The 12150-nt window shown below is 33.5% G+C and overlaps 1 protein-coding gene across 4 annotated transcripts in view; it reads right to left on the bottom strand.

The window, feature by feature from the left end:
• Nucleotides 1-12150, bottom strand: part of CDH12 (cadherin 12) — a 684089-nt gene that overhangs the window by 93552 nt on the left and 578387 nt on the right. For 3 of the 4 annotated variants that reach the window (XM_077760763.1, XM_077760761.1, XM_077760762.1), the window contains one exon: nt 4967-5086. The exons of the other annotated variant lie outside the window; for it this stretch is intronic. In XM_077760763.1, coding sequence (XP_077616889.1) covers nt 4967-5086 — 120 coding nt within the window. The remainder of the gene's footprint in view (nt 1-4966; nt 5087-12150) is intronic. 4 annotated transcript variants of the gene reach the window in all.

Genomic DNA, 12150 nt, shown 5'->3' with positions numbered 1-12150 from the left:
TGTGACGTATTTGCTTGATAATTGTCTATTTCCATGACACATTTTTTGTCCCTTATATCTATCAGCACCTATTGCTTTTCTTGCTCTCTAGGTCTATAATTAGACTTCATCTTAATGCAAAAATGTATTAAAGGCATGATGACTTTGTGTAGGTAAACACTCTTATTTGCCTTTGAAGAAAGGATATACTCTATCTTTCTTTCATCAGGCACGTCAGGGCTGAGGTGTCTGAATCCTTAAAGACTTTACTCTGAATAAATATCAAAGGCATTTCAAACCATGAAACACTGTAAATATTTATATACTGGTATCCAGAATTAGCTCAAAATATAATCTAACCCATGCTTTGATTATACTATGGTGCTTTAAAACACCAACATATTTTTAAAGACCTGAAAAAATAAACATCAGTCAGAATATGTGAGGAGGTTTGACTTAGGACATATAGGCTTGCAGAGTACAATTACTGAATAAAAGGTGATAGACTCAAAGAATAAAAGTCTTGAGAAATGTCAAATCTCTCAGCAACACTTATCAGATTTCCCTAAACAGAGGCTAGGACAGAATCACAAAGCATGAAATATCAGAATGGTGAATAAAAGGGAAAAAATACATAGCCCATGGGTTCAACTCTAAGACTCACTCGATTATTTTCATATGGATTCTATGAATGAACATATAAATACATAACATACAAACTTATAAAGATACATTGTTTCTGACAATGCACATAAACTATAAGAGATTGATGGAAAAGTTCTGGAAATGGATGTAGTGATGGTTGCACAACACTGTGGATATTCTTACTGCCACTCAACTGTACCCTTAAAACAGTTCACATGGTAAATTTTATGTTATGTATATTTTATCACAATAGAAAATTTAAATTTATAGGTTTAAAAAATGTTGAGGCAAAGTGAATAATGATGCTTTCTAAATTAGAACTCAGCTTATTTGGAAAAATACAACATACCATCACCACATGACATGAAACAGCAATAACTAGTTACTCAACTCAGATTAGTTTTTCAAATCATTTAGGTAACAATTTAAACACTTTAAACAAATTTGAAATGCAAATTAAGACATGAAGTCACTTATATTAATGTTTATTTTCCTAAGTAATTCTATTATCAATGTTGTAGAAATGTTTAGNATCCTGATTTCAGACTTTGAGAAAATATTATAAAGCCGATATTTAATGTTTTATAAATTATAGATATTTTTCTAATGTATAAAAACATTAAGTATAAAAATGTACACAACATAATATAACATGCTAATATTACAAATATGTTAATGTTTCATAAACAATAAATGCAATGAATATCAATGTTATTTAATGTTTTATAGATTTCTCTACATTTGAAGTTTTTAAAATAGTTAATAATCATTTGAGGTGTATGAATACATGTAAATTTTAATTCCTAGAGAAGAATTTCATAGTTAAGCCAAATAATTGCAAAATAAACCTTTATTTTATTTTACTTTATTTTTATTATTTTATTTTACTTTACTTTTTAATATTTATTGATTGTTTTTTAGAGACAGACAGACTGTGAGCAGGAGAGGGGCAGAGAGAGAGGGAGACACAGAATCTGAAGCAGGCTCCAGGCTCTGAGCTGTCAGCGCAGAGCCTGATGTGAGGCTCGAACCCATGAACCATGAGATCATGACTGGAGCCAAAGTCGGACGCGCAACCTACTGAGCCACCCAGGCGCCCCCAAATTAGCCAATTTTAAAGAGAACTATTATTTCTGAGCTTATTTCATAGTTTGCATCAATTTATACTGCTTATAAGTAAGCATGCTATATTCACTTGGGTAGAGATGCTTTAGAGTGTTTGTCAAAAAACAATATCACTAAGGAAACATTTTTTATTTTCTTATTCCAAATAAATAATAAATGGTTCTATTTATCTCTTTATAAATACTTAGGCACCAGAATTTCTGATGAGACTCTTCCTTTAAAAATTATTTTAAAGTCTATTCTATACTCAAATGTGGACAATTTTAGATAATATTAGTTTTTCATGCATTTTATTTAATAACAGCAAAAGGAATCATAAAAGGAAGCTATATGGCTGGAACAAATGGAGGCTATTTCTGAGAAATTGCAATTATCCTTGATTTTTGATTTACTCTTATGTACCACAAGGTGATAAATTTGACAAAAAGTCTTCTTAATGGTTTCTGTGCATGAAGAACTAGTTATCATTCTATTAATGAAGTGCCTCCTCATCCACTCTTTTCCTGTCTAGCGGTCTGAGGCCTTGTTAGTATCAAGACTTCTGTCTCCAGTGAAAATCAATGCTTCAAAAAATCTATTTCATTGTTTACGCCAGAATTATTTCACCTTTAGTTCTAAATAATAAGCATTATATAAAATATAAATACATAGTTATTAAAGGCATATTATGAATAAGCTCCTATAAGGTAATACTTTCTAAAAGCTTTAGAATTCATCTAAAGTTGATATTGACCAAATAGAGCCAAGGAGACTGAATGTGTTTGAGTCATATAATTATTATCTGTCTAGTATTAATTTGACTATAATGCTTGTATTCTTAATCCAATGCCCTATGCTTAAATTCATCTTTATATGATTATGTTACTTTTTAGTTAGATACTGACTACATCTATAGTTATTTCATCAATATTAGTTTATCTCTCTTCTGCTGCACTTATTCTGACTATATAAACTTACCTACTCTATCTATAGAGTTAATCACTACAACCCACTAAGTTACTCTAATACAGAACCTCCCCTCCACCAATCTCTACAACCCTTTTCTCCTTTGTCCATCTCCTCTGACTCTCAGCACTGCTTCTCAGAGGCTGAAGAGATCTAAGACACATNGCAACTATCTTTTCCCATTCCGTTGGCTGCCTATTAGTTTTGTGGGTTGTTTACTTTGCCGAGCCCACACTAGTTTCTAGTTAGAGTATCGATCATGGTGAATTTGGAAAATGTGGGTAATCATAGAAGAAGAAATAACCCATGATGTTTACATCTGATGAAAGGCTGTATAATATTTTAGATAATTTTCCTTCAGTATGTGTTTATATATTGAGACTGTTGTCCAAACCTTCTTCACCCTTCTGGAATTTTATACCATCATAAACTTCAATGAACAACTTCCCCAAATTCTTTCCTCAACAATGTTTTCCTGTTTTTCTACAAATACATATGATTTCCCAGTTTAAACTTCCTTAACACTGATACTGCCAAATATCTTACTTTCGTTGCCATACTTCTTGACAATAATTTACATTGTAGGTACAATTTCTCCATCATTCACCTGCTCTTAATATTTGACACCTCTGGCTTTTGGTCTCTGACCCTTTTTCCAAACCGAAAGAGTTTCTATGTCTTAAACTTTTCTAGATTCTCTTCAGCACTGATCTTCCCTTCTCAAAAGATTGATGCTGTCCTATGACAAACTACTCTTTTTTTAGATTACGAAAGGGAGCAACCTCCTGCCTTATTCCTTTAACATTTTGCTGATTTCTGTCCCTCAGGATTAAGGAGGAGAGAAACAAATGAGAGAATAGCAGGTTCAGTTGCAGAAAGTTTTTGCAGATTCTGTTTCCACTTAATTGACTTTATGTTTCTAGGTGACATTAAAACATGGCTAATTATTAATTAACCTATATCTATTTGGTATTCCAGATTTCAGCACACATTTACAGGGAAGTGCTAATTTTGAAACGTTTAGCTTCTTTGCATATAGAGTGTCTGAAATTAATTTGTTTCAAATTGATATAGCTCTTTACAAATGTATTTACAAATTTATAAAGTTCCATTAGTCTAGTATATTAACAGTTCATTTCATTATTTTAACCTAATGTAATAAATAATATTGAATTCAATATGCAATGTATTATAATGTAACATAAGTGCTCATAAAATAGCTGTCATTGTGCAGTTCTATTTTAACTGTGACATGGGACATCTACTTTGATAACTGGTCAGCCTGGCTAGATCTCCTTAAAAAAGTATTTAGCATTCAAAAAGCAAATTCTCTAGAACAGAAGGACTTCATTTTATTTACAAAGGAATACAAAATCTTCTAGTGAATAATATCCTGCTCTTTCTATACTTTCCAAAGATTCTTATATATTTGGTTCTGAAAACTTCCATTCAAATGTTTTGACTTAAGGGGTGCCTGGGTGGCTCAGTCGGTTAAACGTCCAACTTCGGCTCAGGTCATGATCTCACATTTCATGGGTTCAAGTCCCACATCGGGCTCTGTGCTGATGGCTCAGAGCCTGGAGCCTGCTTCAGATTCTGTGTCTCCCTCTCCCTCTGGCCCTCCCCTGCTTACAGTCTCTCTCTCTCTCTCTCTCTCAGAAATAACTTTTAAAAAATGACGCATGAAATCATTTAAAAAAAAAACAAACAAATGTTTTGACTCAAAAATGAGACTAGCTTCAAAAGCATTTGTCAGAAGAATTAGTGATCTGAGTGTTTCAAGTTTGTCAACCGTCTTTGTTCCCCTGCTGGAAGCATAAGTCTTTATTAATCCAAATCAACCATCTATAACCTCTGGCAAATATAACAGTAGAAGCTCCATGATCTTACCACATATTGATAAGACCAAAAATTAACTATAATTGAACCCAATCAAGAAAACTTAAAATGAATAACTATTTTAATTCCAGAAGAATCAAAAATCAGATATACCCAGGCTTCTGAAAACTTAAAATAATACTTATAGAGAATAGTTATCTTGAGATTGGGACTTGACACATATATCGGAGATGGCTTATATTTACACAAAATTCAATCTAGAGGAAATAGTTCTATGGCAGCAAGGTAAGGTCCTATCTTCTTTTACTTAATGTACAACACACTGAATCTTTATTGCATTTTTAGAGTAGGTGACTTCCCATGCCAAGATTTAATTAAAGTTTAAATATTTGAAAGGGGTGGTGATAATGTTGTCTCTAATAAAAAAATTTACCTGTCTTGGGATCAATAGAGAAATAAGGTTGTCCCTGAAGAATGCTATAAACGACTCTGGCACTGTTTCCATAGGTCGGGTCATCTGCGTCGGTGGCCTTGACCTGGAGCACATATGCACCTGGAAAATAAGACAGTATGACTCTAGCACCTTTGTTTTACAGAGCTCAAGGTCATCTCGTTTATCTACTGGACTCTATTTTCCTTTGGAATTGGCATTACTCCATGATTCTGTGAATATATGTTGCCACTGGAAATGATGTAACTACTATAACCAAAATGGTGGGCAACAATATAGCTGTTAGTGCAAATGATACATATTTGAAAAATCTATTTTAAAAGCTATGTTCATTTCCAGTAGCAAGATGATTGAACTGAAAGTCATCGTGATAGCTTTATTGATTTGTGTACCAAAAAAAAAACATGACACTGCTTACATTAGCTCATCTGCTTACTATAGATGCTTTAATTTCATGATTAGGTTATCAATAGAATAGCTAAAAGGTTTGAAGGCTTACTGAACTGTAGAGGCTGTAAGTAACTTGTATTGCCATTTACAATCAACAACTACATACTGCAGGAGGAACACTTTAAATTAGGACAGAGTATCTGAGAAATTGAGCAACCAAAAATAATTGCAATTAAGGCTGCAGGAGCACCTTGAGGCCTCAAGACTGAATTAAGCTAAGAAATCGGTGTCCAAGGAAAACATTAAAGACAATCCAAATTATGTGTATTGATTCTCTTTTTTGACTATTTGTGGACTAAGAGATTTTGAGGGGAGATTTTTCTCTGTATTTTCATCTTACATATTCATAGTCATAGTTAGGTCTTTCTCTAAGATCTTTTGGACTATATCATAATATCTTGTTAAATATTACTGTACTGGTTGAGAACAAAGCAAAATCAAAATTATCAAGTTTGATATAAATAAAATCAATATGTTGGTGATGGTTAGAAGGAAATCTCCACTGAGCATAAAGAGAGTGATATGTACATCCAAAGGTATAAAGTGGACAAAATGCTCCTATTCTTGGAGGCATTCAAAGTAACGACCCAATTCTGAATAAAATTTTGTTTTTCCATTCAAGTATTCATTCAGAATTTTTGTTTAAGGCTGTACAAAACTGGGACAAACTAAATCTTAAAGGTTTACTTGCAAGAATGAAACATCTCTTCCCCTCTCCCTTGTTCATTAAGATAGCCAAAACATTTAAAAATGATAATTTTCAGCACACATTTGATACCAAATGCTTTATCTTAAGAATGCTTTGGTGAATGCTAGCTATATCAAAAGATGAATTATAGGTTTTTAATTCAATGGTCTTTCCCAGGAAACTTCTGGAAGGAAAGTACACAAACATTTCTGAGATGACAAGAGTGATAACATATTATCCCTCACCACCCATCATCATCATCATGATCATCATTATCAATATTTGCAGCATCATTAGTAATTATTTGACAAATAGGCATTAAGGACCTATATTAAAGATTCATCAAAACTATGTTCTCCTTTATGCTGTAGGAAATAACAGGTGCAAGACTAAATTCCCCTCTTTCTTCCCTTCTGTTACACAGTGATATTCCTGTTATCTTCTGGATCTTTGCTATCACTGTGTTACATATGTGCTGTTTAGACACAATCCACAAACATTAAATAATTCCTCAATCTTAGGTATAAATATGGCAGGTAAAAGGCTGTGAGTTGTTCTTCTCTGAGGGTATATTTGAAGAAAAGGTATTATATCTGCTAAGAAATATTTAGTGACTAATTTAATAAATTTTTACCTAATTCATGTCATATGCTCAATAAGAAACACAAAGATGAATAAGATAGCATCTTCCTTTTATGGGAATATTTATTAATTCACTCTTTAAATATTTGAGTTTAAATTTAAAAAATTAAGAAGACATTTAATACTACTTTTAGGGAAAAATATTTTTCTGCATACTTCGTGAAGGTTCATATTAATATTAAAAACAAAGATATAAAAGAGAGGATACTATATTATTCATCTTTGTCTTTCTATGTGGTTATAACGTCATCTACAATAGCCAAATTATGAAAACTGCCTACTGTCCATCAACTGATGAATAAAGATGTGATACACACATACACACACACACACACTGAAATATTACTCAGCTATAAGAAAGAATGAAATCTTACCATTTGCAATGACATGGATGGAGAGAGAGCGTTATGCTAAGTGAAATAGGTCAGTTAGAAAAAGATGAACACCAAAAAAAATTAAAAAAAAAAAGAAAAAGAAAAAGACGAACACCATATGATTTCACTCATATGTGGAACTTAAGAAACAAAACAAATGAGCAAAAAGGGAAAAAAAGAGAGAAAGAAACATGCTAAGAAGCAGACTCTTAACTATAGAGAACAAACTGATGGTTGGAAGAGAGGAGGTAGGTGGGTGGATGGGTTAAGTAGGTGATGGGGGTTAAGGAGGGCTCTTGTGATGAGCACCGGGTAGTGTATGGAAGTGTTGAATCACTAAATTGTACACTTCAGCTTTCCATGTAGCATTGTTCTGATCAGTAGTAAATTAATTGATGTAATTTTTAATCACAATTAAAGCTAATAATAAAAAATGTATTTTATAGTAATAGTTAATTTTTAAATTTTAAGTAGTCACTCAATATATATATATTATATAAGTTAATATCACAAAATGCACAATATAAAGCAGGGTAAGGAAGAGAGAAAGTGAATCCTGAGAGGTATAGAATTATCACAAAGAAAGAACAGTAATTAGGAGCAGTGCATTTGATATAAAATGCAACTAAGTGAGAGTTTCATGACAATACATGAACACTGGCGAGAGTTTATATGAGAACCAATTTGGATATAATTTTTAGTGCACACGCATGTACATGTCAAAATATATTTGAAAAATTAGTTCCACATTGTAAATTCATAGCTGTAATCTGATATGATCTCAGTTTTGGCCAATAAACATTCATATCTTTATAATATTCTAAATAAAACAAAATTCTTAAATAGTGCTACATTACCTACATACATCAACTTAAATTAGTTAATTTTTTTTCCTCCAATTTATGTTGAAAACACTAACAAATGTCATGGTACTTGACGTAGTAATTCCCATTTGAGAATTCATACGGATGTCTCATATGGTCTGGCAGTACACAGAAACCCACAGCGTGCTTTAATTATTTCTAATGATTTCTCTCAAAGTTATAAGCATGTATTCACCAATTCAATCACTCATTTAACAATGATGATTAAGGAGTACACTTGTGTTGAGCACTGGATGGTATATGCCAGTGATGAATCACTAAATTATACTCCTGAAACCACTATTACACTATATGTTAACTATTATTTAATAGAAACTTGAAACAAGAAAAAAGGAAAAAAAATTCACTAGTTTCCTATAATATGCTAGACACAATAATCAGAGTGTTAGGGAAGAATTATGAACAAAGTTAAGAGGCCAAAATTCTCAAGAATAATATTTTATCTAGAAGGGAATTAGAAGAGGAGCAAATATTGAAATAAACAAATATATAGCTATACATCTGCATATTGATAGGTATGATCCCATTTTGATGAGTGCTAAGAAATAAAATATAGCAGTATAAGAAAATAGAGAGTGAGAAAGTGAGGGACTTCTGTACACGGTTTTCAGATAAGGCACCTTTTGAGAAATCTCCTTTATGCAGAGACTTCAATGAAATCAGGGGTGTTTTTCTGTTTGTTTATGCAGCTCATTTCATACAGAAGAACCCTAGGTACAAAAAGGTCTTGAGGCAAGGACATATCTAAAGTGTTGAGGAAAGCCTCAGAACCCCTTGCACAGTGGACTGCAAAAGAGATGGAAAAGTAAGTCGTGAAGAAGTCACTGTTTTTAAGAAATTGTTAGGACTTTCTCAGAGTTTAACAACTCCTGCAACATTATTTATCTTTACCTTGACATAACTATCTACTTATGCACTAATCTATATTTCAATTTTATTTGGATGAAAGAGATGGAACTTTTTGCATATTCTTGAACTGTACTTTACTCATTAAATAACACGATGGGCAGGCATGTTATATAAGCACATAACCATTATTAAAATAATAAATATGATTAAAGTAATGGAAGTATATAATATTACATTTAATGAATCTCCTTTTAGTGGGCACTCTACTTAGAGAATGGGGGGTGAGGAGGAGTGTCCTATTATAAACAAATCTGGGGGCGCCTGGGTGGCTTAGTCGGTTAAGCGTCCGACTTTCGCTTAGGTCATGATCTCGTGGTTTGTGGGTTCGAGCCCCGCGTCGGGCTCTGTGCTGACTGCCAGCTCAGAGCCTGGAGCCTGTTTCAGAGTCTGTCACTCCCTCTCTCTCTGACCCTCCCCTGCTCACGCTGTCTCTCTCTCTCTCCTAGAAATAAATAAAACATTAAAAAAAAAAAACAAATCTGGAATTGGTAAACTCTCTCCATTGAGAAAGCCAGGTCTAAAAGCATATGAATCAGACATGTCAATATATATTGTCAAGTTGATCACCAAAGGTTGTACTAATTTACATTTCTACTAACCTGGCATATTTTCCAGTATTCTCACCAGTATTCATTGTTCTTCTTTTGTATTTCTTATATTATGAGTGAATCTCTTATATTACTAGCTCATTTTGACTTAGTTTGTAGTTTATTTTTTTCATTTTGTGTTCCAAGTGGTTTTCCTTTATGTTTATCATATATTTATACATACATACATGTATGTATCCTTCCCTCAAAAATATTATTCTATATGTGTGATGGATGAGGTTTGGGGGTTTTAATTAATCTCTTCTTTCTATCTATACTCAATGAGCTTATGTGTTTTGGAACCTAGAGCAGATGGGCCAGCTGGTTTTCATAATCCAAGCACACATGGCCTACTTCTGCTCACATGTAGGTCATGTGATAGTCATACACTATTTATTTGATTTCAAGACGATTAATACTACCAATAGGCATGAATTTAAAAATAATCCAACAAACACAATGCCTGCATTTTTACAGTGAAAGAATTGAAACCCAGTGATGTTCAAATCATTCTTGTTGACACTCAAAGAATGTCACCAACACATTTTCATTCAACATGGTAGAAGAGGTGGAAGCAGAACTGAACCCTTAACAATTTTGGCCCAAGTAGACATTAACTTGCTGATTGATTAATTTCTTCTTTCAATCAACAAATGTTCAGTTTTACACACCATCTATCAGGTACTACTCTCAACATACCATAAAAAGAAATGTTTTGAATAACTATTTACTCTGGCAAAAGTCACCTCAAGCAAGGCGTTTTTATATTCCATGTGTTGTTTTGCATTGGGGATATTTAAAAAAGTGTTAGAAATATGTTGAAAGTATAAGTGGATTATATACAATTGATGGCTTCTATAATAACATTTTAAAAAATTTCCTAGGTGAATAAAGATATTCTACTCATTGAATATGTTCTTTGCTTTTTATCACCCCTACAACTGTCTCAACTAGTTTGGACCCTCACTTTCATAATTGCAATGCTGAGAAGCATTCTAATTGCTTCCTTCTCCAGTTCCCATCACAGAGGAACATCAGAATCATTGTCGCATAACACAAGGTTGATCATGTTACTCTCCTTCATTGAAAAATAAGTTAAAAATTTGGGATGCCTGGGTGGGTCAGCTGGTAAAGTGGTCAACTTTGGTTCAGGTCATGATCTTGGGTTTGTGAGTTTGAGCCCCCCCTCGGGCTCTCTGCTGTCAATGTGGAGTTTGCTTTGAATCTTCTGTCTGCCTCTCCTCTATGCCCCTTCCCCATTCACGCACTTTCATTTTCTCAAAAATAAATTTAAAAAAAATATTTAAAACATAAATAAGTTTAAAACAATTTTTAAGCCCTAGTGAGTTTCTATTCATACTGAAAGAAAAATCACCTAAACTCATTGGCATGCTATGAATAGCATAAGAATGCACTTCAAAATCCCAGTAGTTTAATTTCTTTATATATATATATATAAACTGTTATGTGTATATACGTATACATATGTATATGTATATATACATATATATGTATAGACACACACAGACACTCACACACACACACATATGTGTGAGTGTCTATGTGTGTCTTAAGCTTATTTATTTATTTTGAGAGAAAGAGAGAGGGAGGGAGAGAGTAGAAGAGAGAAAGAATCCCAAGCAAGCTCCACACCATCAGTACAGAGCCCGACACAGGGCTTGATCTCACAAACCATAAGATTATGACCTAAGCCAAAACCAAGAGTGGGTCACTTAACCAATTGAGCCACCTAGGCACCCTTCCCCACTCCCTGTAGATTAGTTTCTGACTGTGCTACCAAGGCCCTCATGCCAAGCCTGTACATACTCAGTTACTGTGGAGTTGAGGCTCTTCGATGGCTCTGCGTTCTTGCCCAGGTGATCCTGAGACCCGTAGCATGTTTACCCCCACCATCTGGAGAAATCCTACACACCCTTGATGTCCCAGCTCCACTGTCACTTCCGTGAACTCTTGTTCTTTTACTCCCAAGCAGAGATCGTGTGTCCACACCTCTGTAGTGCTCTCAGTCTCAATATATTTTGATTTTTCTGAAATGCAATACATTATGTTTTTTTTTCATGGACTACAAAATCTGTTACATCATCCACCCTTCCATATTCGTTCTTTATATATCCAGTATATGATGACATAACTCCCAAGTACATGTTTGTCCGTTGGATACATATAGTACTTATATGTACACACAGAGGACACAAATTCTATATATACCATACTCTAAATGGGTGATCTGGTGGCTGGTTATGGCCTTTAGAGTACTTTTTGACACTACATTGTGAGTTTAGCTTGTTTCGAATATCTAAAATATATCACTGTTCTCATTTAAGAGAGCAGAACCAAGATGAGTGACATTACATTTTAAAAAAACACAGAAGCAAGATTTAGCCACAATATGAAATCCACACCCATAGGGTGCTAATAACAAGTTTTTTCTTTCTGCTGAATAATTTTAACCCTTCTCAGGATTGAAGCATAAAGAGTAAAATAGGGACAAATTATATCAAGATAGACATATAGGTTTCTTTCAGCTCTTGCTTTATGTATACATTGCATTGTAGCCAAGATACAATATAATTCCAGTTAGAAAGGCATAGGATGACATACACTAGAATTT

The sequence above is a fragment of the Crocuta crocuta genome, unplaced genomic scaffold, assembly GCF_008692635.1.
Source record: "Crocuta crocuta isolate KB4526 unplaced genomic scaffold, BGI_CrCroc_1.0 scaffold173, whole genome shotgun sequence".
Classification (NCBI taxonomy): Eukaryota; Metazoa; Chordata; class Mammalia; order Carnivora; family Hyaenidae; genus Crocuta; species Crocuta crocuta.
This window is presented reverse-complemented; position numbering and strand designations above follow the sequence as displayed.